This window comes from Lissotriton helveticus, chromosome 1_1, assembly GCF_964261635.1.
Source record: "Lissotriton helveticus chromosome 1_1, aLisHel1.1, whole genome shotgun sequence".
NCBI classification, from domain to species: Eukaryota; Metazoa; Chordata; class Amphibia; order Caudata; family Salamandridae; genus Lissotriton; species Lissotriton helveticus.
This window is the reverse complement of record NC_136057.1, coordinates 1519551548-1519579024: the sequence shown is the minus strand read 5'-3', so window position 1 is coordinate 1519579024 and position 27477 is coordinate 1519551548. Positions and strand designations below refer to the sequence as shown.

The window sequence follows — 27477 nt, the reverse complement described above, 5'->3', positions numbered from 1 at the left end:
TGATTTGTAGATAAAAACTCTAGTCCCACTAAATCTTGGAAGTGCTTATTCACACACACACATGCATGCACGCACATATGCAAACACACTCTCTCTCCCTCAACAGGTGCACTACCTCCTCACAAGCACGGACAGCAAGCGTCGCCTTAATGTGCCACCCCAGCACGGTTTAACCCCCTCAGCTGTCAATTGGCCGTCTGTCACGTGACACCTGCAGACCAGACTCTGAATTTCTTCAGTGAAATCCAGTAGGGTACAATAGGTCTTACATTTGCAAGAGATTAAGCTGTTGGCAATGTAAATGACAATAACTTTTATTTATCTGTTTTCAAAACCAACACATAAATAAACATTTTGTCATTTACAATGCCAATAGCTCTAACTTTGGCAAAGGCGAAACCGTTGCATTGTAAATGCTTGTTAACATTTATGTTCAACCCCTTGCGTTGGTGGCTAAAAGCAGAGGGCTGTCATTGGTGTTGTATGCTGACAACACCCAATTGGTGATTGCCTTCTCTAAGAAATGTAGTCAGAACCTCGAAAAGTTTAAGAAGGATTTGGTAGAGACTGCGGATTGGATGGCTTGCAGTTGAATGCCAGTAAGTCAGAGGTCTTGCTGTTTGGGAAGGACCGGGATTTGTGGTCTGAGCAGTACTGGCCGGATCGTCTAAAACCGGCTCCCTCGCCTAAAGAGGCAGTAAAGAACCTTGGTGTTTGGATTGACAGTGGTCTCACCTTTGACACTCAATCGAAAGCTGTGGCAGGGATCTGCTTCGGGCTCCTGCGAGGATTAAAACCACTCCTGGGTTTTTTTCCTCCAAAAGTACATCAAACCATTGTTTAGGCGACGATCTTATCTAGACCTGACTATGGTAATTCTCTTTATCTTGGTGCCAATAAGTCGAGTATTAGGCGCCTGCAGAGAATACAGAATGCAGCGGCACGCATTCTGTGGCACTCACGAAATTCTGTTCCGTATCCCACGTCTTACCTAAACTACACTGGCGCCAGTTGAAAAACGAATCCAGTTTAAAACGCTCTGCGTGTCTCACAGGATTCTGACTCAACAAGCACCCTTGGGGCTGGCCAATTTGCTAGCTTTCTATGCGCCGCGGCGCACTTTAAGGTCTACCGATCAATGCCTGGTCTGTATTCCTCGAGTCTTAAGAGCTAGAGCTGGAGGCCGTTCTTTTTGTAGTCTTGCGGAGAAACTATTGAATTCGCTCCCAGTCTCTATCACAGGGACCCAGAATCATTTTGCATTTCGTAAAGCCATAAAGACCTGGCTCTTCCCGGAGTAACTTCTTCCCTCCACGCTCACTCTCAATGTCTTTGGCGGCGCTGGGACGCCCCTGGCGGGGGAGCCATGCGCATTACAAATCCGACAGTAATAATAATATTGTCATTTTTCAGCTCTAAAGTCCTGTCAATTGGGTTCAGCTTTCATTAGCCAATCTGATAAGTGGGTGGTGTCCTTGCTATATTAAGTTTTAATATTTCTCTTCTCTGTGCCTTCACCTCCAGGTCACATTGCTTTTCCAGACTATTTATCCCTTCTACTTTGAAAAGCAAACTCATATTCCTAAGAGTTACCCTACCAAATATCAAAACTATCCTGCAACACAGGAATTCTTATTGCTTTAACTTAACTAAGGTGTCAGCCAGATGAAATAGAAAGACTTAATTTACGTTAACCATGGACAACTAACAGTATTTCTGTACCATAAACACAATACAGACAATATTTTATCTTGAGCCTGCTGATTTTCAAACCTCTTTTTCCAAAAAGTTTTTTTGAGGATTCGGAAGCACCTGGTATCTTGTTTGTTATCTGTAGGTTTGTGTTATGAAAAGTTTCAACTTTTAGCCAACTGCTCCCATTGCTAACACTAGCAACAGAGTTGCCATAGGTGCACCTTCTGTTTTTGGAGCGGTCTATGTCTTCATGCCTGCTCTAATGTCAACTGAGCCCAGTAATCATTGGAGGCCCCACTTTGAGGTAATCAACAGATAACTGTTCCCATGCTGGGCAGCGGTTCAAACGGGAAAAAGAGAAGTAAAAGATCAGCAGCCACCTGCTGATTGACAACAGGAAAAGGACCTTCACTCTTCAAATGACTATAAAAAACACTACAGCATAGTAATGATAGACTCCTTCCACTATGGAATTTGGGTACAACAATTGACTGGACACCATGCGACAATCTTGGAGATCTTTACATCTAATCTTGTGTCACAGAGGTTAGATTCTGGTTCCACTGCATACATTTCAGTGTACAGTCAACTGGGCAGTTCACATCAAATCAGCAACCATCAAATCAGTCACAATCACAAAAAAACACTCTACAGTGTAAGACTGCAATCAGGAAATTGTGTTTTGGGCCAACTGCACAACATGGACTTTTATCATTAAAGCTATGCAGAGTACTAACAAAGAGAAAATACTTACTGAAATGCCATTACACCAGCTTCCAGAGTACATCGTGTTGGAGACTGCTCATTCAGCTTACGGAAAAGTTGCTTGGCCTGACTCTGGTATTGTTGCAAATCCCGACCTGACTAAAACAGAAACAACTTCTTTTAGAATTTTATCTGATATCCTCAAATTAACCTCATGTAACCTTATAAATTCAAAATACAATCAGCAGCATCCATCACATTAAGAAAGCAAATCAAGGATCCTCATCAGTAAGACAGGGACTATGCAAAAATGTTGGAGGGTTAAGTCAAAGAAATTAAAAGAATTAAAAAAAAATGGTGACAAAATTATCTGAAAATCTCTAAGGAAACAGTCAGTCATGTGGCATATAAAGCAATTAAAGTAACACTGAAGACCCAGTTTATCTCCTGATCTCAGTAGAGACCTGTGCATGATCCCTCTTTTTGGATTAGCAAGGGACCCAAGATTTGAGAGAGAAGAGAAATTTAAACACACTAATAAATAAGGAATAAGACAATTTGAGTACATTAAAGTCCAATGTATCTAAGGGTGTTCAAAATAGGTCCAGGGAAGTCAGATTTTCAAGGTAGTTATTAACGATATAAATTACTCTGATTTTTGATGCATTATAGGTAAAATCGTTTTAATTAGATAAAGTATGAACTGTAAGTCTGGTTTGCAACTGCGCTTTGGACCTGGGCAGGACACTCCTACCACGTATGCTATTAATACATTATGCACACGTTTGGAGACGCTGCATTTGGTGTGCTGATTGGATGTGTAAGTGTACTAGTAGTCCTCTTAGGGATCCCTGTGTTGTATTATTACCTTTGTGGCAACATTGATGAACAGTATGTACTTTAAATTGTAAATGTAATATCGTGTACGCGATTTGGGGAGAGGAGTTACGGAGGGATTGGTCTAAATAAGTGTGTACTGCAATGAGACTACGCACCAATGAACCTTTATTGCTTCATACCGGACTGGCTTGTTGAAATGTAATGACATATTTTGTTTAAAATGCTAATAAAGAAAATAAAAAAAATGATAAAAAATACATTATGCATACGTAGGGTTAGATAAAGGAACCAAGTCCAAAATTATTTTCACTTTATAGGTCTGTCCTTGACTAGATACATGTTATATGCTTCTACACACACACACACACACACACACTAAACACAGTCTGTATTGGTACTCTTCAGTATACACAATCTGCACAAATTCTGGTTGCAGGTTAGCCGTTTAGACAAGTGAACACCCGCAAAGTTACTATCCAATTTTAATTGGATCACCTGGGCCACTATTCTTACACTTTGCTGGGTATGCCACCATCTGCAAACAAGTTTGCTAATGGTGGGTGTACCACCTTCTGAAAACACATTTGTAACTCAGATATTAAATGCAATTTACATATTTAGATATTTAAACTTTTCCAGCTGTACATGTAATTTAAACTAGATTAAAATTCAATGTGTATGGGGATGAAAAGTTTGTATACAAGTCTTTCAGACATCAAGAAAACTATTGAGTAAAATCAAATTCTAGACATCATAATTGAATTACTTAAGTAGCACCAGTTTATATTGTGCCCACTGATATGGCATAGGACAAGGGCCTGTGTTTCAAACAGGTCTTAAACAGGAAATCAATCTTTCCCAAATCCAGGTAGCTCTATGGAAATTTAGTGAGATGCGAGCTAAGCTTGCATCACAGACAGGGCTTCCACTATCCAACCTGTACACATGCTGCCAAAAAGTAACAATTTGAGGCTTGTAGAATAGTAAGAATGAGTGCTTGTTTTTAAAAAGGTACACCAAAAAATAGTACATTGAAAAACATGTTTTGCTATATTATTGTGCAACTCTATCACTGTTTATCTGAGGCACCATTTAGTAAAATGTTTTTAATGTACGTCAAAAAAAGAAAATAATAATTGAGAATCAGTGTAAAACTATAATTGGCAACAATAAAATAAAGTAGGGGTCTGTTAGACACGTCAGCCTAAGGGTGGGCGTCCCCCAATCCTTTTGCCTTATTCTGCCATATTTTTCAGATCTGGTTTATGGCCTTAGGACTCTGTGCATTTTATCACTGGTAACCAGTGCTAATGTGTATGTGCTCACTATTTAAACATGGTATCATTTGTTTGTCGACAATTGGCATATTTAATTTACTTAAAAGTCCCTAGTAAAGGGGTACTACATGTACCCAGGGCCTGTAAATCAAAACCTACTAGTGCTCCTGCAGCATTTGTTGTGGCCCCCTACTTAAGTAGCCTTGCACACCTGACTCGGGTCTGTCATTGCAGCCTGTGTGCAGTTTTAAGCAGACATTTCGACCTGGCAAAATAAAACTTTTGGAAGGTCAAACCCTCTTTTTTAATACATAGAAGTCAGCCCTAGGTTAGGCCCTAACCCACCCATAGGGTAGGGTGTAATATGTTTAAGAAGTAGGACATGAAAGGTTACATATTCTGGTAGTGAAAAACTCAAATTCATTCTTCACTGCTGCAAGGCCTGCTGCTTCCATAGGTTAACATTGGAGCTACCTTATTACATTTAATAAGCTGCAACTTCCCAATGGAAATAGGTAAACAGTTCATGTTTAGCACCTATGGAATGGTAATGAAAAATACGCTTTTATGGGGAAGTCGGGTTTTAGATAAAAATTTTGAAAATGCCACTTTATGAAAGTTGTACAAAAGGGGGTGGTGATGGACGGAGTATCTGAACCAATCAAACACTCACACCCAGTCAAAAGATCTGGGTTTGATCCATCACCGTTCTTTAGCCCACTCTGCCACCCCAGTTCAGACATGGCTATATGCAAATCAGTCTGACCCTGTGCCTCATGCGAACAGTCCAGCCCGAACTGCCAAGCCATGCCTTCCCTGGACCGGAAACAAGCTTCCGAGGACCGGTTTCTGGCATTACAGCAGTCTTCAGCCCGGCTTGCTTGAATCCAGTGGCAAAGTGAGCAAGGGACTCACGTCTGAGCATACCCTGCCCCACTTATGGCGGCCAAAGCGGTACAAAAGGGGGTGGTGATGGACGGAGCATCTGAACCAATCAAACACTCACACCCAGTCAAAAGATCTGGGTTTAATCCATCACCGTTCTTTATCCCACTCTGCCACTCCAGTTCAGACATGGCAATATGCAAATCAGTCTGACCCTGTGCCTCATGGGAACAGTCCACCCCGAACTGCCAGGGCCCAGGCTGAAGACGGCTGTAATGCCAGAAACCGGTCCTCGGAAACTTGTTTCCGGTCCAGGGAAGGCATGGCTTGGCAGTTCGGGCTGGACTGTTCCCATGAGGCACAGGGTCAGACTGATTTGCATATGGCCATGTCTGAACTGGGGTGGCAGAGTGGGCTAAAGAACTGTGATGGATTAAACCCAGATCTTTTGACTGGGTGTGAGTGTTTGATTGGTTCAGATGCTCCATCCATCACCACCCCCTTTTGCACCGCTTTATGAAAGTTGGCATTTTTCTGCACTATCTATTTTGTGCTTACAGCCTGTCTCTGAATCACATGAGTGAGTGTAGTTGGTCTTTGTGTATTCCTCCTAGCAGCCACACACAACAGAGAGCGTAAGATCTTCCGGTGGATCCCCACTGGAACCAGGAAGACGGTCACCCAGGCCCTCGTCACCAGCCAACTGGACTATGGGAACGCCCTAAACGCTGGGACCACTGCCAAACTACAGTAAAGACTCCAGCGCATACAGAACGCATCTGCACGACTCGTCCTGGACATCCCCCGACACAGCCACATCTCTGCCCACCTGAGAGAACTGCACTGGCTCCCCGTCAGCAAGAGGATCACGTTCAGACTCCTCCCCCACGCGCACAAGGCTCTCCACGTCATGGGCCCCGAATACCTCAACAACCGCCTCACGTTCTACACACCTTCCCGCCAGCTCCGCTCCGCCAGCCTCGCCCTCGCCACCATCCCACGGATCCGCAGAACCACCACCGGAGGTAGATCTTTCAACTACCTGGCGGCCAAGACGTGGAACACCCTCCCCACCCACCTACGACTGACCCAGGACCATCTTTTCTTCAGGAAGCAACTTGTGTGGTCCTCCAATGTGCCAGGATGTTTTGCACAGCTGCCCCTAGCGCGATCGCTATAAACCTCCCCCTCCTAGACTTCAAGGGGTACATCAGAGCATTGGGGAGTCCTAACAGAATGTAAGCGGGGAATCTAGGGAGCTGAGTATCTAAATGTGAGTCTATGTCATCTAAAATCAAACTCCAGTAGGGTTGCAAACGGTCACAACTCCAAAGTAAGTGCTCCAAGGTGCCAAGCCCCCCGCACCCCCTCCAGCAGCGGTCACTAATGCGGGGATCCCAATGATGTAGACGTTCAGGTGTATGGTACCAATAGTTGACCCCCTTGGTCAGGGTTTCGGTAAGGCCCGCGTGGTAAGCTGAGTGTCTAGCCCTATGGTAGATGCCGCCCCATTCTTTGTGCGTGAGTGATCTCCCTAGGTCCCGCTCCCACCTGTTTCTTCCTGCATTATGTGTGTAGATGTTTGTGAGGAGGAGCTGCTGGTACAAGTCGGAGATCAGCTTCTTATCAGAGGTGCGGGTAAGCAACCACTTTTCATACGGGGTGAGGAAACGTTGCGCGCCTGGTCTGACTTCCGGCTGCAAAGCCCAATGTCGGACCTGCAGATAGGGTAGAAGATCAGACTCCGGTATACCATAGTCCTCCTTCACCCGCTGAAAGGAGAGGATACCGTTTAAGTCGAACATATGTCCCAGGTCTCTGCAGGGCGAACGTCTCCAGGCTACAAATGCCCTGGGGTACAGTCCCGGGGAAAAATCGGGATTATCTGGGAGGAAAACTAGGTGAGTTCGTGCAGGTCCGCCACCCGATCCCATACATCTAGGACAGTACTTGTAATCTGCGATGCGTATAGATTGGGGGGGCGGTGGCATCTGGGGAGGAATGGAACCCCCTGTAGGGGCCTGCCCGCCACAGCTTGGTCTTGAAAGAGCCAATTCTTGCCCGATTCCGGCTGGAACCACTCCACCAAAGTACGGAGTTGTGTCGCTTGATAATATAGAGAGAGGTCAGGAAAACCAACCCCACCATGGGCAGGCGGAAGAATCGCAATCGCATGCTTAAAGCGTGGACGGCGGCCGTTCCAGATAAAGCGCGCCAGGTCAGACTGTGTCCATTGGAGCCAGCCCGCAGGGGGGTGCAGAGGGAGAGTTTGGAACACGTAAAGGATTTGTGGTAGCAGAGTCATCTTAGTGGCTGCTATCCGCCCCAGCCAGGACAGCGAGTGACGTTTCCAGCTCCGGAGTTAGTCGCTAAGGCGCGAACAGAGCCTGGCGTAATTCGCCTCAGTGGTGGCCTGGACGGTTGGGGCCAGTAGAACTCCCAGATAGGGGATGGTAGTATTTGACCATTGCATATCGAACTCGCCTTGGACCTCAATGAGAGTCTCCGGCGACAAGGAGATATTCAGGGCTTCCGATTTCTCCACATTGATCTTAAACCCCGAGCCCAGTGCAAAGGTGTGAAGTTCGATAAAAAGTGCTCGGAGCGACTGCATCGGCTCTCTAAGGGAAAGAAGGATATCGTCCGCGTACAGGCTGATCTTATGCACATCGCCGCCAAAGGGAATGCCTTTGATGAGGGAATGTTGCCTGACCCGTTGTGCTAATGGCTCCATATACAAGGCAAAAAGGATAGGGGAGAGAGGGCACCCTTGCCTGGTGCCCCTGCCGATTGGGAAACGCGGGGAGGTGTGACCATTGACACGGACCTTAGCGTTGGGCCGGCGATAGCAGTTCAATATGCGATTACGAAGAGCCTCTCCCACCCCGAAGTGGTGGAGCACCAGTTCCAGATAGGGCCAGTGCAGCCTATCAAAGGCCTTTTCGGCGTCGATGGTAAGCAGCATACAGTCTGGCCTTGTCTGCGACTCTGCCTCGATGAGGTGGAGGACTCGTTTGGTATTATCACTGGTCTGCCGTTGGGGAATGAAACCAGCCTGGTCTGGTTCCACCAGCTGCTGCATATATGGTGCCAACCTACTCGCGAGGATGCCCGTATAGAGCTTGAGGTCCAGGTTTAAAAGGGATATCGGCCTACAGGAGCTACAGCGTGTGGGGTCACGGCCAGGCTTGGGTATAACCGTTATCGCCGCCTCAAGAAGGTCCTCCGGAATAGCACCGGGTTGGCTGAAAGTGTTAAAGAGATCGCGCAGTAGCGGGCAACCTGGTGGCAGAACGTTTTATAAAAGGCCGCTGAGCAGCCATCTGGGCCAGGTGATTTCCCCAGTTTGAGGCGGGATATCGCCGAAATCACTTCCTCCAGGCCAATGGGCTGATCTAGGAACTTCGCTTGCGCCTCGTTCAAGGACGGGAGGGTTGTGCCTCCCAGGTATGCACGACCAGTCTGGAGGTCGAGCGAATCAGCTGCGTATATGGTTTCATAAAAGTCCCCAAAGGCCGCGGCTATGTCAGCACCGTCGACAGCCAGGTCTCCCTGATTGGTCTGTATGGCTTTAACACCCTGCCTTTGGCGTTGCTCTCTGTTTGCTCGCCAAGAGCTTCCCGTAGCGGTCATCCCTACTATAGTATGCATGTCGGAGGCGGAGAGCGGCATATTCCGCCACATCTCGGTCTAACGCCGCCAGCATCTTCCTCTCCGTACAAAGCTGGCGCCACGCACGGGCTGCCCCCGTTCGTTGGTGCATCTGCTCCAACTCCGCTACCCGTTGGGTAATTTCGGCTCTTTTCTGGGCGCGTTCCCTGTTGTTGGCTGTGGCGATAGACATGAACTCTCCCCGCAATACTGCTTTGAGCACAGCCCATTGCGTGGCATTAGTGGTATCAGTGTTGGCATTGTGAGTTAAAAATTGGGTGATGGCATCTTTAATCCTCTCCACCACTATAGGGCTTTGGAGCAAGGCATCCCGCAGGCGCCAATGTCGAGGCGGGGCAGGCACATCCGGGAGGAGGAAAGTGGTCATCACCGGGGAGTGATCCGACAGGGAGGTCGGGAGTATATCAACATCTTGCACTCGGGGCACCAACTGTGAGGAGCAGAGGAAATAGTCAAGCCTAGCATTTGATTTATGGTCCGCCGAGTAGTAGGTGTATGCCGTGGAGTGTGGGTGGAAGTGTCTCCATAGGTCGACCAGGCCAAGGACTGAGAGATGTGCGTGGCCCACTGTGGAGAGTGATCCCAACTGCCCCGAGCGTTGGCATGAACGATCCGCTGTGTTATGGAATACTAAGTTGAGGTCGCCCCCCAATAGCAGGTGTGGTTGAGTGTTTGCTGTGGCTGTCTCTAAGGCCGTGTGTAGGGATTTTTCCTGACACTCATTAGGCGCGTATATGGTGCCCACTAAAAGTGTCTGCCCGGCTATCAGAAAGCGGTGTATCAGCAACCAGCCCTTGATCTCGGCCTCCTTCTGCAGAACTTGACCCCTAAAGGACTTGGACACCAGAATCGCCACCTCTGCTACCTTCTTAGGTGCGGACGAAAAAACTGCAGGGGGAAGACCCGGGATTTAAGTCGGTGGTGATCCTTTGGCAGCAAGTGCGTCTCCTCACATTAATAGAGAGGATGTTCAATCTAAGGACAAGGAGGATCCCTGACGGGAGGCGCTCTGGAACTTATCTTGAGTTGGCCGTGGCGAGGCTCCCTCCATCGGCAAGGCATCCCCTGGATCAATGCCTAGCAGTTCGCACGTGTCCCGCAGGGAGCGTAGTTGGTGCAGGGTCCCCTTCCACTTAAAGATGAGCCTGAAGGGGTGGCCCCAGGAGTAGAGAGTCTCATTGTCGCGCATGAACTTTGTTGCTACCTGGAACGCTTTCCTTTTTTGTAAGGTGATGGCCGATAGGTCCTGATATAGTGCTATTGGGTGGCCTTGAAATTGCAGAGGTTGCTTCTGGCGGGCCTCCCTCAGGATTCTTTCTTTGAGGGGGAAATCAGGTAGGAAGGCTAGGATGTCGGGTGGAGGGGCCGATGCCCGGCGCAGTAGACCCACCCTATGCGCTCTGTCAATGCGGATCTCAAATTCTTCGGGCTCCCCCAGGATCTCACGGAACAGTCCTTGTAGGAAGCCGGTCATACTGTTCCCCTCCATTTTGGTTGGAACGCCTCTAACGCGTATATTATTGCGTCGATAGCGATTCTCGAGATCCTCCGCATGCGCTTGTAGGTCCACCTGCTGCTCACGGTGTCGGGTCACTTCTTGTTGCAACTGCTCTACTTCCTCGCTCCTAGCTTGGTCCGCTTCCTCCACAGCCACCACTCGTTCCGCCAGGCCTTCCGCGTCCCGCCGCAGCTCCCTATATTTCCCAGCCATGTCTTGCTTCAGTGTATGGAAATCGTCTCTCAGGGAGTTAAAGAGTGTTTCCAAAAAGGCTTTAATCGGGGCCCCGCCATCATCTTGTCCAGGGGGGTCCCGTGAGGTCGTCGGAGTGGGTGGGCTTTTCTCTCCCTTCGGGGGGCCCTTGGCTAGCATTTCTGAGATGGTGCGGCCCCCCCTGCAATTCGAGTTGGCCATGACGCCCCCATTGTCCAGTTCTAGGAGACCCGGTCCTCAATTCTCTAGCCTCATTGGGCCCTGTTCCCTTCGGCGGAACCACTCCTCAGCCGGGGAGCCCCGTGTGCGGCAGGCGCCCGTCACCACCCTCGTCCTCACCCGGTTCCTGCAGCGCTTCTTATCTCTTGGGCGGACGCATTGCCGGTTGCCCTGTCCCTTCACTCTGTGCCTCCACTTCGCACCGCCGATAAATGGCTCGTTCTGGGCCTGGTGTTCGGGCCTAGATGGCGCGCAGCCGTGGCGCCGCTTCCCCCACGCAGACTGGCGCGCCTGCTCTCACCTCCTATATCGGGGCCTCGGTCCCTCACCGGCCACCACTGCATTCGAGCTCAGCCCGTGAGGACGACGTTCCTGGGCCCGCACCTCAGCTGCGTCAACCTCTTTCCAGTCTCAAGACGTCGGGGATGTGTGGAGGAAGCCCGCCTGTGGCTATGATCCCGGCCTTTGCTCCTCCTCGCTTGCAGGCCTCGGTGTCTCAAGAGGAATGCTGAGTTGGGGGGCCGCGATAAAGCCCCGGGCCCCCGTCGGTGGTTGCCTCCGCAGTTGTGGGGGGAGCCGGCCTCTATGCTGACGCGCCCTCTCGTCCCCAGTGGGCGCCGCAGCTGCCGTGCTCTGGGCGGTCTGCGCAGGCCCGGACAGGCCCCAATCCTCGGGGCTCGATTTTCAGGGCGATCGCCTCAGTGGTTGCCCTGGCCCGCTTCACCGCCCCCGCTGTGGCCGCCTCACTCAATGTCCGGCTAGAGCTGCCGTGCTGTTTCGGAGCACCTCTCTCCTGTGAGTGGTTCAGGTGGGACTCGCGGCAGTTCGCTCTCCCTGCCACCTCTCCGGTGTTTTGGTAGGCCTCAAGACCAGGGCCTCGATTTTCGCGCCTGCCGCCTGGGTGCTCCACCTAGCGGGGGTCGGTTTGTGTGGCACCGTCCACCCCGTCCGTTGTCGGCACTGCCCCTTACCGCTCCGCAGTTCAATCCCCTTTTCAGCCTCAGCCGAGTGTGTGCTCGCCTCCGGGGGTCCCTTGCCGCTGTCGTCTAGGCCGAGTCTCCCCCTCCGGCTGTCAAACCATGCGGCTGCTCGGGCTCGCTCACCCACAGTTGTCGCCTCTCTCGCCACTCTCCGTGCCCCCCCTCGCCGGTGCCGCATCCCACTGCCCCGGGGGCACGAAGGTGCGTCCGCTGTTGTGCCCCCACCGGGCGGCTGCCAAAAGAGTCTCGTGATCGCCGTGCGGGCTCAGCGTTGCCCGTCTCTGCCCGCCATTAAATCCCGGCGCCGGCTGGCCGCTGTGGAGCTGTGGGCGATCTCCAGGGACCAGCGCCGCAATTGCCTCGCCAGGCAGGAGCCCGGAGCAGTCACACTCGCCGGGGGCGACAGGTACCTGCTATTCGGGGGGGTTATGTGCTAATTATGGGTCACTGAAGGGGTCTGGGCCGGGGAGCCACTCGAACCTGCGTCTGCTCAGGTCGCCATCTTGGCCACGCCCCTCCTTGGCCTGGATTTTAAAGGTAACTCTTTCAGCGGGACTAACCTGGGCGCTGTAGCCGGCCCACATACCATCCCGGTCATCCTAAACTTGTGACTTTCACTAGGTCTCGCACGACCAGATAGCCACGAGTATTGATTTGTGCTTTTTTATGCTATTTTCACTTAACCTTTAAAATTGCATTTCTCTGGTTCTTCTGATTGAATATTTGCCGGTTTGGTATCAAATTATTACTAAAGCTTACTTCATTTGTCTAACTTGGTGTGGGATTTTTCTTGTGTTGTGTTTTCATTTTATTAGTTTGAAGTACTGCAGAAATACTTTACACATTGCCTCCAGCTTAAGCCTGACTGATCTGTGCCAATCTACTAGAAGGTTGAGCATTGGTTAAGTTGGGGATTCTTGTGATTTCACTCTGACAAGGATTGTGGTTGCTGCTCGAGTACGATCCCCCCACCACCCCCCAACCAGTAACCCAATTTGTTACAGGGTCAGATTAACAAAAGCAACAAAAATACACCCACAGCACAGGTATGCCTTTACATTGATGCACATTTCCAGTTGTTAGGAATTCACAGAAATTGGCATGAAAACTTTACTCAAAGGAAAAGTTTGTGAATACCATTTTTCAATAAGCATGAATATATTGCGCATGCGAAAATCTGCGGAGTGCTAATTCACTTATAATAATAATAATAATAATAATAATAAGCAAGTTTATAAAGCGCCTGGTTACACTAGGCTAGTGTGTCCCCGCACTGCAGTACAGACCTAAAGCACCCTCACAGAAAGTACAGACCCCACACAGGTGAAAGCACCCATAATCTAATCTGAGGGAAAGATATAAGTTTTCAATTCCTTACGGAAAATCAACTCAGAAGCCTCCATCCGGAGCTCCCGCGGGAGTTTGTTCCATTGTTGTGCCGCCACAGCACGAAAAGAGCGACCACCCATCCTCGTTCTCCTGATGTTAGGCATGCAGACCTGCCCCATCCCGCTAGATCTTAAATGACGGGTAGGGGCATAAGGGGTTAATAGGTTGTGGAGATAGGTGGGCCCCTTCCTCTGTAAAATCCAATGGCTCACACAGAGAGCCTTGAACAGGATTCGCTTGTTAATCAGAAGCCAATGCAGGGTGGCCAGAGCCCTCTTGGAAGGGGCTCTCTTAGGCAGCATCAGAACCAGGCGAGCTGCAGCGTTCTGGATATGTTGTAGCCTCTGAATGCATTTGACATTAGCTCCCAGGTAAAGGACATTCCCATAGTCCAGCCTCGATGTCACCAAGGCATGGACCATGGTTTTCCCGGCTGTGGTAGGTAGCAGGTCCAGGGTCTTCCGGAGTCCCCGCAGGACTCCAAAGCATGTGCCTGCCACTCGTCTTGTGTGGTGCTCTGCCACCGGTGTGACGGAGATTAAATAGGGTCGGACTGAGGGTGGACCCCTGTGGGACACCTTGCTTCCACTTGATGTTTTTTGATCAATGGGGTCCCTGCGCTACCTGAAAACTGCGGTCTTGCAAAAAAGATTCCATCCATTCCCAGGCCTTACCATCCACTCCTCCCTTTCTGAGACACTATAGCAGCGTGTGATGGGCCACCGTGTTGAATGCAGCACTTAAATCTAATAGAATTGAGGCTGCCATCTGTCCCTCATCCACATATTTCTGAATGGTCTCCGTAGACAGGAGCAGAGCCGATTCGGTGGAGTAAGAAGCTTGAAAGCCCAATTGGGTAGGGTGGAGAAGACTGTTTACTAACATGGGCCGTCAATTGGGTATTGGCTACCTTCTCTGAGATTTTGGCAAAATAGGGTAGTAGCGAGATAGGGCGCAGATTGTCCAATTGATCCATGCTGACATTAGGTTTCTTCTTCAAAGAGAGAACAACAGCCTCCTTCCATTTTGTAGGAACAATGCCTGAGCTAAAAGAGATCTCTAAAAGATGTCTGATGTAGGGCTAGAGAGTCTCAATATTCCCTCTCAGCACCTTGGGCGATGCAGGGTCTCTGGGACAGCCAGACTTAATGTTAGCAGCTATCTTGTTAAGGGTATCATCAGATGGAACAGTGAGAGTATCAAGACATTCTGTCCCCATTATATTAATGGATACCTCAACATCCATGTGCCCGTCCCGAGCCGAGACCGGGAGGGTGGAGTAAATATTCTCTACCTTCTCTGCGAAGAAGTCTGCCAACTGGTTACAGGACTCCACTGAACATACCATGGGTGCAGCGATATTGGACAAGGAGGATATCTCTTTAAAGACCGTAAACAGCTCCTTGACCGAGTTCTCCGCTATCTCTATCCTCTCCTTATAGTAAGAAGCCTGCGTCTTTCTAAATAGGGCATGATAGCCCTTGAGACTGGCTTTGTATTCACTTCTGCCAAGAGCCGAGAAGTCTATTCTCCAACGTCTTTCGAGGCGCTTGCAAGCTGCCTTTGCCATTCTAAGTTCATCCCCAAACCTGGGGGCAGATTTTATTCGTCTCCCTGACACCTTTGTGGACCAGGGTGCATTACTATCGAGAGCCTCCGTGATGAGTCTATCTAAGGCATCACAGGCAGACTCAATATCCAACCCACTCGGGTACTTTCATCCCCTTCTTTCCGCTCCATAAAAATTGCTTTATTCCTGCCCTTATCATGAGTAAGTTTCTAATCTTTTCCAGTGTTGTAATGAATGTGACTTCTCACCAATGAACCACGCCCAACCCCTTTTTAAGATAACACACACAAGTTTATTAATGCAATGTTTAAAAAGGTAGGCCATGTACATCAATAAATTACCTTTCTAAAACGGGGGATATTGGCTAGCAGCAGGTTGGAGGAACGGAGGTTTCTTTGCAGGGCATAGAAAGAGATCCTACGTTTGAGATAACCTGGTCCTGACCCATATAGGGCTTTCTGGGTAACAAGCAGTCTTAAAGATTATTCTTTTCCTTACAGGGAGCCAATGAAGGCCAGGCAGGGTTTATGCACGATAGAAGCACGAGGCTTAATCTGCGTCCATTGTTTGGGATCCTCCATATAACATCAAAACACACAATGAATCCAGCGGCCCTGCTGTTGTTAGATGCCAGAATGGCCTTGGACAGTGTGAAATGGGAGCACCTATTTGCAGTAAGGGACGTTTCGGCCTTGGACCTAACTTTGTGAGCTGGGTGAAGTTCCTTTACCACAAATCACTAGCGAGGTTGCGAGTCACTAAGTTACAATTTATGTAATCTGTTGTCTTGTACTTCTGTATTAATATAATTTTGGGGACAGAGCAGGGCACAGAAAAAAGAAATTCTGTGTTCCAGAGCGTACTGTATTCTGGTCTCCTTTCCTTTTCAAATTTGAACATTCAATGACATTTTGAATTTTGACTTTTACATGTAAGCTAGTGTGGTACACTAGTGAGAGGATATCTATAGAGAAAATAAGAAAGAGTAAAATCTCCAACTAGCGCTGGCATTGAGAGGCACGGAACTTTTACGTAGCCTTCTTAAAATAATTGATGCATCTATGGTGTGTGGAGTCCCCATTGAATTTCTTACGTAATTTAATTCTTTAGCACCAACATTTTAATGTACCAAATCAAGGCAAGGAGAGTTAGGTTTCTAAAGTGGGTAACCTTCACTTTCAACAACATATCAATTTACCACATAAGAGGGAACTCAATAGGAACAGTTTGATTGTTTCTCAGTCATTCACTCATTACCTTAGAGGGTTTTCCTTTTTTTTATTAAAAAAAAAAGGCCCTTCACTTACTGAAAATTCCAGTCACATGCTTCACTATCGGGTTCTCACCCAGATACTGGCGCATCAGGGTGGGCTCAACCTTGAACCACAAGGGAGCTCTTTTGTGATAGGGAGGTGAGGGTAAGTTCATGAAGTAAAATTGCCTTTAAAATAGCTTAAAAGAAGTATTAATTGTGGTATCTTGTGGCAAGATTAAACACAAAACAAATGATACTTGTGGAGTAAATTAGTAGAACCCCAGCATCTGGTTAAGTCTACATTTATCAGCCATCTTCTTGTGCCCAAAAATAAGTCAAATGTCTCATCACAACAAGTGATTCTGAATCATAACATCATGAAAGTAATCGTGTATGAGTCTTACTACTGCACACTATATGCGAAGCAAGTGTCTCACATGCGCTAATCACCTAAGAAGGCATGCAGTTCATACAAGCCTCCTCCCTCAAGCGCCTTTGTAAGACTACGAGAAGCCTTCCTGAAGAGGTGCATTTATGCGCTGGACAGTCCTTTGAACGTGCACAATCCTGGGGATGCCCCAGAGGACAACAATTACACCTCAAAGGTAGATGATTTAGATGTTGGTGAAGACTGATATTCAAAATGAGGACTCTGGTGATGGATTAGGCTCCAGCAGACCGTGGTGACCGCAAGGCGGTCCCAAATGCCCCAGGCTGGAGGAGGCAGATACTGACACCTCAAACGATACCAAAAAGCCTCTGGGCATTCTTGAGCCTGATGACATCTATCATCAGAGTTACGTGGACTGGGTCCCAGCTGAAAAGGTAGCCCAATGTGTAGGCAGATGCATTTGAAAAGCAAAGTGATATAAGGGTTTGGGAAAACTTAAGGCGGAATGCCCAAGACCATCCCTAGCTGGAAAATGGCTTGTACACCCGAACTAATTAACAAAATGAGCTAGTTTGTGACAACATTCATAAAGGACACAGGAGAGGGCATAGCTCGTTCATGGAAATTCTGTTAGGACAAGCTTCTTGATGCGATGGGTCCTCTCACGAAAATATTAAACATTGCTGAGGAGGCCAGGGTGATTAGCGAGCTTATTTCCCCGATAACCTTTTTGGCTGGGCACAAAGAGCAGTCTGCTTTGTAGGAAACATGAATTGTGATTGGTCCACAGAACGCAGATTATCTTTACTGATTACAATAGACCCCAAACTTCGGATTTGGAAACCAGAGGCAGGGATGGCGGCTGAAGGTGGTCTCTCTGGGGCTCATTCATTAAGGAGTCCAGCACATTTGTGACACGGTTCTCTTCCTTAGACGAGGTGCAACAAGGACAGAAAGTTTTTTGGGGGGTTGTGGCGGTAGAGGCAGGAGGCGTTTAACCGGCTAGCTGGCCAACCGCTTACTCCAGTCTCCCACAAGTTCCAAACTAGGCCATCCCTGCAGAGGCAGGACCAATTGAAGTTTGGGGCTTCTTCCCCATCCGAGGTAACAGAAGGGGCTGTAGTAACAGAGTAAATGTCTGCAGTGCCAGCGACGTACCAGGTGGAGTCACTGCTAAGGAGTACCATTTCTTCCTAACAAGAACAAGGGGGAGGCTCAGATAGTTTGTAAAACAATGGAGGGAAAAAACAGGGGACACTTGGGTGATTCAGACCATTGCAGGGTTCCGCATAGAGTTCTAATGGATTCCACTCCAACGAACCCCATCCAGCCTCTTCCCATTTCAGAGGCAGATGCGGGCATCGTGTAGCAAGGAGTTCTGGCCCTTCTGAAAAAAGGTGTGATATTATTTACCTTGTTTCATCCCTGAGGGGTCCTTCTCAATCTCTTCCTAGTAGAGAAGAAAGGCAATGCACAGCCAGTTACAAACTTAAGAGATTTCAACAAAATGGCTGGTGTACCGCTATTTCAAACAGGAAAGGCAGGCACCATCTCAGGGAACTTATTTTACCTCTTGTCAGTGAAATTCTTTTACCCAGTGATAGGCTGGTGACACTCAACATGAAGGATCCACACCTAAACACCTCAATGTTCCCACCACACAGGCAGTATAGTCTACGAATGTGTGTGCCTACCTTTGGTCTTTCTTCTGCAGAGTGGTGCTTCACCTAGGTGCTTAGGCCATCAATAGAATGGCTAAGAGCTTGTGGTATCAGACTGATAGTCTATATGGGCAACATACTAATGATGCCTCTGGACCCCTCGTGGTTGAGTAATCAGTTACACTGGCTGTGTCAATTCTGCAGAGTTTGGCTTTCATAATCAACAAACAATAGTTTGACTGCTAACCTTCTCAGAAAATGGTGTTCTGAGCGTTAGTGTTCGATTCAATCCAACAGACACTAAAGTTTCCTAAGATGAAGATAGCCCCGATACGAAGAAAGCTGATAAGAATTCTGGAATGAGAAAGGGTTTACCTCAAGTGGTTAGCCAGGTCAGTGGTCTACTAGCATCGTACATGCAAACAAACTTCCTGGGTCCCCTGCATAACAGGGCGCTGCAAATGCTGAAGGCGATGCACCTCAGAAGGATTGATGTATGCAGAGGAAGTGACCGTCACACAAGAGGCGAGGACAGAAATCCAGTGGTGGTTAGACCATATGGTAGCATAGCATGGCAGAGGCATTTTCGGCTTGGAGCTGAACCTTGTTATAGAGTCAGAAGCAAGTCATTCAAGTTGTGGGACGTAAGTCATTCAAGTTGTGGAGCTCACTATGGGACTGTTACCACTGAAAGACCATGGTCAGAGCTCGAGGAGATGCCACTTATCAACTACAGTCCAGGCATCTAAGGGATTCCAGCACCTGGACGCTGGGCCGGTTTCGGTTTCAGAGGCTGATGAACAAAAGGAGTCAATGCCATATAGATCTATTTGCCCCGTGTCTGGAACATAAACTACTGCGAAATTCATTCAGCACTGAAGTCAAGGACTCGGATATTCCTTCCCCTCCGTTCTCAATGATAAACAGACTAATGGCAATAGTCAGGAGGAAGAAGGCAGAAATGGTGTTGGTGACACCACTTTGGAGATCACTAGGTTAGTTTCCGGTTATTCTGGAACTTTCTATGGATTCTCCGATCCCACTTCCCTGTACTCAGAATATGTTGACGGATGTCCACAGCAACTTGCACCACTTGGTATAGGTGGGGATCTTACTGCAGTACATGGAGGATTACAGAGGAAGTCCCAGGCTTATTGTGACAAGCGTCCTACCTCATCAGGAAAATATGGGCAGATTCTACCATCAAGCGCTACACTTCAGATTGGTGTTTCTGGTCATGCTGGTGTCTGGGATCGGGTTTTGAGCCTGTGTGGCAGATGTAGTCTGTATACTGAAGTTTGGATTGGAACTGGCGAAACCTGGTCTGGCTTACATGACAATTAATGCCTGCCGATCAATATTCCGGCGGGTCACGTCTCTTTTCACGAAACTGCAGAGTTGTGCATGTCGTGCAGGAACTGTTTTTGGCGTTCCTACTGTGGTGCCCATTTTCAGATGCTCCGCCGTGGGACCGCCAAAAACAGCCCATCAGACATAAGGAAACTCTTAATCTGGTGGGAAGTGCGACCATGAGTTTGGCTGTGCTGGAGTGGTGAATACAGACCCTTAGTTTCCCTTGTTAAACCCTATTTTATAGTCACACGAACACACAAGACTTAATGTGAGGAAAGGAATTGTGATGAAACCATAGGCAGCAAAAGTATGGTTTGTCTCCATTTTCTCCTATTCCAAACTACCAAACCAAAAGCACACCTAGCCTTCTGCAAGGCTCCTCAGTCTTCCACCATGTAACTTATTTCGAAAATATTTTTAAAAGTCTATTCTCTTGATACCATCCTCAACATTCCGGAGTATTCCTATCCCTCTTCCTACACATATGTAAAATATACTGCTGTTGTACTGCTCGAGCAATCCCTCAACCCCTTGCTACATAGAAAAGCATTAAAATTAGCATATTTCCATTCCCAGCACTTACTCGCTGTGCTCATTCCTTGTACCATCACATCCACTCTCTTTGGAAGCATAATAACTCTCAGAGAGTCGGCACCATCATTGTGCTTCGGGACCCTTCTCTTTGAAGAACATAACTGCTGAGCAGGGCTGTATATCCCCACTTTTCGAATGGCTTCCTAGATTTGAGTGGTAACAACCAGCACCTAATGGGAGGTGGCAGTGGTGAAGCTCACGGTTTCCAGTTATGCGGATCTGTGGATTTTGGAACAGGAATTGGGAGAAACTAGTGAGGCTCCAGCTTCTCCACCGTTTTTCGGTCTTGCCTAAGCCATCCTGTTAGGGTTGCTTTGGCGAGATATAAAAGTAAAGGCTTTCAAAAGTGCACCCAAAGTGCGGATCGGGTACAGTGCATGTGAGCACAACCACGCGCATTGTGCACAGCTTCCATTTGCCACCGGACACTACGTGCGCGCGTGCCGCGCTCCGCCTCTGCTGCCACACGCATTCAGCTCACCAGGCTGCACACCCCCTCACCCCCCATATACTCGCTCGCCAATGTCCCTCCCACCCTTCCTTTGATCTCCGCTTTTCTTTGAACTTTCAGTACGAGTTCTCACAGGCTCCTCTCCGCCCTCTTCCTTTAATAGCCCTCCCCCTCCCCAGCACAGAGCATGCATCGCTTGTTGTTTTCTCCCTGCCTGCTTCTACACAGCCCGTCATTGCCTTTCGTTCGCTCAGGTGGTCACCCCTCACCACTTTCCTCGAATACATGTTCTTTTCGGTGAGTGTGAAGCGCTCAGATGCTATAATACTCTGCTTGAACCCAGACCCCTGCTCAGTCCACAGTGTGCTTAAATGCCTGAAGTTTCCCCTGGTTTCTAAATTTCTGTGCTGCTACTTATATCAATAACTTTTCTGTGTTGGACTTCACTAATTGCTTATTTTTTCTTTTTTTTGCACGTTATTTAAGCCACTCCCTTTATTACATTACCCACGCTGCTGGCGTTATCCTTTCAATCCACTTTTTGCTGCTGTACTATCCCTCACATTTTAGCAAATTAAGGGGTTATGTGGGGGCTGTTAAGGCAGGACGATTGTAGGTGGTATTGCAAGTTATTTCACCCTTCACCCCCTCTCAACCCATTGTAATCTTCAGCACTGTGCACCCCTTCACACCCTCGCACATAGCTGACCATCGCTGCGTGTTCTCTTCAGAGAGGCCAGGTATTGGATGGGCCTACATCAGCTGTGTGATGTGACTACAGGCCAGGTAATGTCCCCCAAGTGACTTGTTTTCCCACTATCTTTCCGCAGCTTACGCCTGTTTAGTCATCCCATGCACCCAAATGTGCTGCAGTATACCGCATAATTTGGTCTCTTTTTTTATTTTATTTTATTATACCCAACCCTGCTGCATACTATAGCCCAAGCCATCGTTGCTGATTATTTATCTTGTGCAACTAACAACCAATGACAAAGCCAATAGACCCGACTTATTGTCAGTATGCTGCTACTCGTTGTATCATATATCTGGATGCAATGACAGAAACAGCAAAACTACAAGTGGGGCAGCACACTAAGCAAAGCACGATTTTTGCTTTTTTTTTTGCACGTTATTTAAGCCACTCCCTTTATTACATTACCCATGCTGCTGGCGTTATCCTTTCAATAAACTTTTTGCTGCTGTACTGTCCCTCACATTTTAGCAAATTAAGGCTTTATGTGGGCTGTTAGGGCAGGACGATGGTAAGTGGTATTGCAAGTTAATTTCACCCTTCACCCCCTCTCAACCCATTGTAACCACCTTCAGCGCTGTGCACCCCTTCACACACTTTTAGTTTAGTCCCACCATGCACCCAGATGTGCTGCATTATACCGCATAATTTGGCCTTTTTTTAATTTAAATTTTTTATACCCAACCCTGCCGCATACTATAGCCCAAGCCATTGTTGCTGCTTAATTATCTTATGCAACTAACAACCATTGACAAAGCCAATAGACCCGACTTATTGTCAGTATGCTGCTACTCGTTGTATCATATCTGGATGCAATGACAGAAACAGCCAAAATACAAGTGGGGCAGCACAGTAAGCTAAGCACAATTTATTTATTTTTTGCACGTTATTTAAGCCACTCCCTTTATTACATTACCCACGCTGCTGGCGTTTTCCTTTCAATCAACTTTTTGCTGCTGTACTGTCCCTCACATTTAGCAAATTAAGGCGTTATGTGGGGCTATTAGGGCAGGACGATGGTAGGTGGTATTGCAAGTTATTTCACCCTTCACCGCCTCTCAACTCATTGTAACCTCCTTCAGCGATGTGCACCCCTTCACACACTCGCACATAGCTGACCATCGCTGCATGCTCTCTTCAGAGAGGGGAGGTATTGGATGGGTGTGTCTCCTGTTAAGGGGCGTCATTCATTCCAGTTACCTTACACAAGGTCACATTCATTTTTATTGTCCCGGGAACATTCGCTTATTCGTCCAGAACTATAGGATGTCGAGCGACTCGGTGACTAGAAGCTGATTCCCAGTTCTAAAGTCAGCAGGTCTGGCCATTACACCGCATCCTGGGGTAAGGGGAGAGGGACAGGCTATGCCACATCGAGGCTCAGCTCGTCATGGCCTCGAGGTGCCAACAGTACCTCGGGCTAAGCCAGAGCCAGGCATCTACCCCCCCCCCGTCTAGTGTTCAAAGAGCAGAGCCGAGCCTGCCGGGACCTCTCTACAGGCCTCTGCTCTGCTGATGTGGACGGCATTAAACAAAGAGTGCACTGTAAGGTGATGCCACGAGTCCTCGCTTCCTTCCTGATGGCTCTGCGCACAAGGCGTCTCTTCTCCTTCTCTGTACATCTATCTCCCGTAGCACCTCGCTCTGCACACAGCTTTCTCCTAGCGCTGCATGCTTCTAGCTCACTAAAGCCTCACTAAAACTTGACGATGAGTTCAAGCGCAGTGTAAGTCCTTTTACAATAGTGGACTAGTTATCTTTCATTTGTTTATTGGTGCATTTGGATGTTAAACAGGTACTGCTAATAAGGTGAAATCTTTGCCCAGATGGTGTTACCTTTAGTAAAAAAGACGAAGAAATCTTTGCCCAGATGGTGTTACCTTTAGTAAAAAAGACGAAATAGTTAAGTAATATAACAAAATGTGTTGCATTATGCCGCAAAATTTGCCTTTTCTTGCAATATAATTTAGCGGCATACTTTGGTCCATCACTGCCACATAATCCCAGTGCGGTACAAAAGGGGGTGGTGATGGACAGAGCATCTGAACCAATGAAACACTCACACCCAGTCAACAGATCTGGGATTAATCCATCACCATTCTTTAGCCCACTCTGCCACCCCAGTTCAGACATGGCCATATGCAAATCAGTCTGACCCTGTGCCCTATGGGAACAGTCCGCCCGAACTGCCAAGCCATGCCTTCCCTGGACCGGAAACAAGCTTCCTAGGAGCGGTTTCTGGCATTTCAGCCGTCTTCAGCCAGGCTTGCTTGAATCCAGTGGCAAAGTGAGCAAGGGACTCGTGTCTGAGCATACCCTGCCAACTTATGGCGAACAAAGCGGTACAAAAGGGGGTGGTGATGGACGGAGCATCTGAACCAATCGAACACTCACACCCAGTCAACAGATCTGGGTTTAATCCATCACCGTTCTTTAGCCAACTCTGCCAACCCAGTTCAGACATGGCCATAATCCCAGTGGTCCTAGATATAATGTTCTAGTTAGACCACTATTTCTATGTCAGGAGAGTATAAAAGCTCAGAAATAGACATGTGCATACTTTTGTAATCGTCTAGCGTAGGGGCGGCGTGCCGGGGTCTTTCCACATGACCTATTTTGCATCTATTTTCTCACATTTCGGTAGTTTTTGTAAATACAGTTGGGTAATTTAGGTGGCTCCTGGACATGTCACATGCAAAAACAACAGTTGATGGACAGAATGCAGAACAATGTCATACATTCACCCCTGTACAGAGATCTGGGCCTAAATCCATAGTTTATTTGCTCACCACACCACCCCAGTTCAGACATGGCCATATGCAAATCAGCCTTGACCCTGTGCCTCATGGGAACAGTCCAGCCCGAACTGCCAAGCCATGTCTTCCCTGGACTGGAATCAAGCATCCTAGGACCGGTTTCTGGTTATCAGCCGTATTCAGCCAGGATAGCTTGACGCCAGTGGTGTGGAGAGCACGGAACTCACGTCTGAGCATACCCATCCCACTTGGGGTGACAAATGCAACAAGCATTGAAAATGCAATAGGTCTCGCAATAGAAGAGTTTAACTTTTTTCGTTTTGCAAATGGATGAGTGGCGTTGCGTGGATGAGTGGCGTTGCGTGGATGAGTGGCGTTGCGTGGATGAGTGGCGTGTGAGAGTGGCGTTGCGTGTGAGAGTGGCGTTGCGTGTGAGAGTGGCGTTGCGTGTGAGAGTGGCGTTGCGTGGGTGAGTGACGTTGCGTGGGTGAGTGGGGTTGGAATGCAATAGGTTTCGCATTAGAAAAGTTGTAGTTATTGGTCTTGTAAATGACAATTTATTTATTTTTTCGTTGTTAAAATTGCTAAATTGATGGCTTTGTCATTTCCAATGCCAATAGTTATAACTTTTGCGAATGTGACACCTATAGCATTTGGAATGCAACATGTTTTGTATTTATGTGACTTATATGGCAGCTCTGGTCGTTATGCTACATCTCTAGATAGTTTTATCTTTCGCAAATGTGACACCTATTGTAACACAATATGTGTTGTGAGTGAGGGTGAGGGGTTGAGGGTGAATGAGGGTGAGGGGTTGAGGGTGAGTGAGGGTGAGGGGTTGAGGGTGAGTGAGGGTGAGGGTGAGTGAGGGTGAGGGTGGGTGAGGGTGAGGGTGGGTGAGTGAGGGTGAGGGGTTGAGGGTGAGGGTGGGTGAGGGTGAGGGGTTGAGGGTGAGGGGTTGAGGGTGAGTGTGGGTGAGGGTTTGAGGGTGAGTGAGGGTGAGTGAGGGTGAGTGAGGGTGAGGGTTTGAGGGTGAGTGAGGGTGAGGGTGAGTGAGGGTGAGTGAGGGTGAGTGAGGGTGAGTGAGGGTGAGTGAGGGTGAGTGAGGGTGAGTGAGGGTGAGTGAGGGTGAGTGAGGGTGAGTGAGGGTGAGTGAGGGTGAGTGAGGGTGAGTGAGGGTGAGTGAGGGTGAGTGAGGGTTTGAGGGTGAGGGTTTGAGGGTGAGGGTTTGAGGGTGAGGGTGAGGGTGAGTGAGTGAGGGTGAGTGAGTGAGGGTGAGTGAGGGTGAGTGAGTGAGGGTGAGTGAGGGTGAGTGAGTGAGGGTGAGTGAGGGTGAGTGAGTGAGGGTGAGTGAGTGAGGGTGAGTGAGGGTGAGTGAGGGTGAGTGAGGGTGAGTGAGGGTGAGTGAGGGTGAGTGAGGGTGAGTGAGGGTGAGTGAGGGTGAGCTTCGAATCCAACCTGGCCAAGCTGTGTTTGAGAATAAATGGGCAGCCAACCTAAAGCAACAGAGGACCTCTCTATTTATTGATCAAATACTTTGTGAAAGCCAAAGAAGGCAACTTCATATCAAGGGAACTACATCAAGTCTTTATGAATTCCCAAACGTAAACTAATGTGATAACATTAATGCGATGTGCAATGTTTAGTCATTGGTAAGCTAACATTTCTGAAAAAAGGACATCTTTTTAAAATTTATTTGTATTGACAATTAGAAGATAGGATCAATCTACATACTCTTTTAAGATACAGGTTAACATATGTTCGCCCTGCATGGGCAACGCATTCACAACTACTACAATTATAATTTGGCAAGGTTAGGTATATCAGGTACACAGAACATTGTTGTACCCCAGCACATCTTTAATTGCCATGACCAATGCCCGGTTTCAGTAGTTATCGAAGGATATGTACGAGCAACAGATATATGGCGAATTTGTGTTTTGCAATTTGTTGTTCAGCATGCCAAATATGTTATACACTTATAAAATTTCAATTAAATGAATTCGATTTTATATGCTTTCTAAGCAATGTTTTGAGGTTTAGTTTAGTATTTATTAACTCACAATTGGGAAAGCTTTCAAAGTAGAGATTAACATTAAAAAGTGACATTGTGATCAATTTACCACATTTTTTAACAAGTAAAAAATAGAGCACTGCTCTGTAGCTCATTATTTATAACAAGCAAAATAAATATGTCTGCTTTGTGACTAATGCAAGACGTTTATAGCGCATGAGGGTGATAAGCTATATTCACGGCAGGGTGTGCTCTGCTCGTGCATGATCTGCCTCCACTTGTGCCAAGGGTACAAACGCACCAAGAAAGACACTTCCGCCACACAACTGTCATAATAGCTAGTTTTTTGTCTAGGTGTGAATTGTGAAGCAGTGACCCAGTGGAAGAGTCAATAGCCGGGGGTGGAGATAGGGGCTCCACTCAAGGGGGGGGGAGGGGTCTGTGACTAGGAGGGAAGATCCTCTTCTCAATGCAAATTTCTACGTAACTTCTTTTCGATGAAGGCTGCTCGAGGGGCTGTGTCTGTAGAAGTAAAATGCTCCTATTAATGTAGCTTGCTCTACAACTTCTTTTAGGTGGGGTCGCACAGAGGGACATGCGACTACAGCATCAAGAGGGTCTCAAGATTGAAACCATTGCTGATGGTAAACTGTATCGAATATGTTTAAAAATCAATTAAAGCAGCCTAAAGGGGAGAAAGGAGGGGTGAGTGTAAGCCGAGGTCACACGGCGGGCAGGGGAGGGGGCGGAGCGGGGAGAGCGAGAGCGGCATGTGGGTGTGAAGAAGCCGGGCCGGGCAGGGGAGGGGGCGGAGCGGGGAGAGCGAGAGCGGCATGTTGAAGGCTGCTCGAGGGGCTGTGTCTGTAGAAGTAAAATGCTCCTATTAATGTAGCTTGCTCTACAACTTCTTTTAGGTGGGGTCGCACAGAGGGACATGCGACTACAGCATCAAGAGGGTCTCAAGATTGAAACCATTGCTGATGTTTAACTGTATCGAATATGTTTAAAAATCAATTAAAGCAGCCTAAAGGGGAGAAAGGAGGGGTGAGTGTAAGCCGAGGTCACACGGCGGGCAGGGGAGGGGGCGGAGCGGGGAGAGCGAGAGCGGCATGTGGGTGTGAAGAAGCCGGGCCGGGCAGGGGAGGGGGCGGAGCGGGGAGAGCGAGAGCGGCATGTTGAAGGCTGCTCGAGGGGCTGTGTCTGTAGAAGTAAAATGCTCCTATTAATGTAGCTTGCTCTACAACTTCTTTTAGGTGGGGTCGCACAGAGGGACATGCGACTACAGCATCAAGAGGGTCTCAAGATTGA

The 27477-nt window shown here is 48.0% G+C and overlaps 1 protein-coding gene across 1 annotated transcript in view; it reads right to left on the bottom strand.

The window, feature by feature from the left end:
- Positions 1–27477, bottom strand: part of SEC22B (SEC22 homolog B, vesicle trafficking protein) — a 177311-nt gene that overhangs the window by 84621 nt on the left and 65213 nt on the right. The window contains exon 2 of the mRNA XM_078687005.1: positions 2450–2559. Within this exon, the coding sequence (XP_078543131.1) occupies positions 2450–2559 (110 nt within the window). The remainder of the gene's footprint in view (positions 1–2449; positions 2560–27477) is intronic.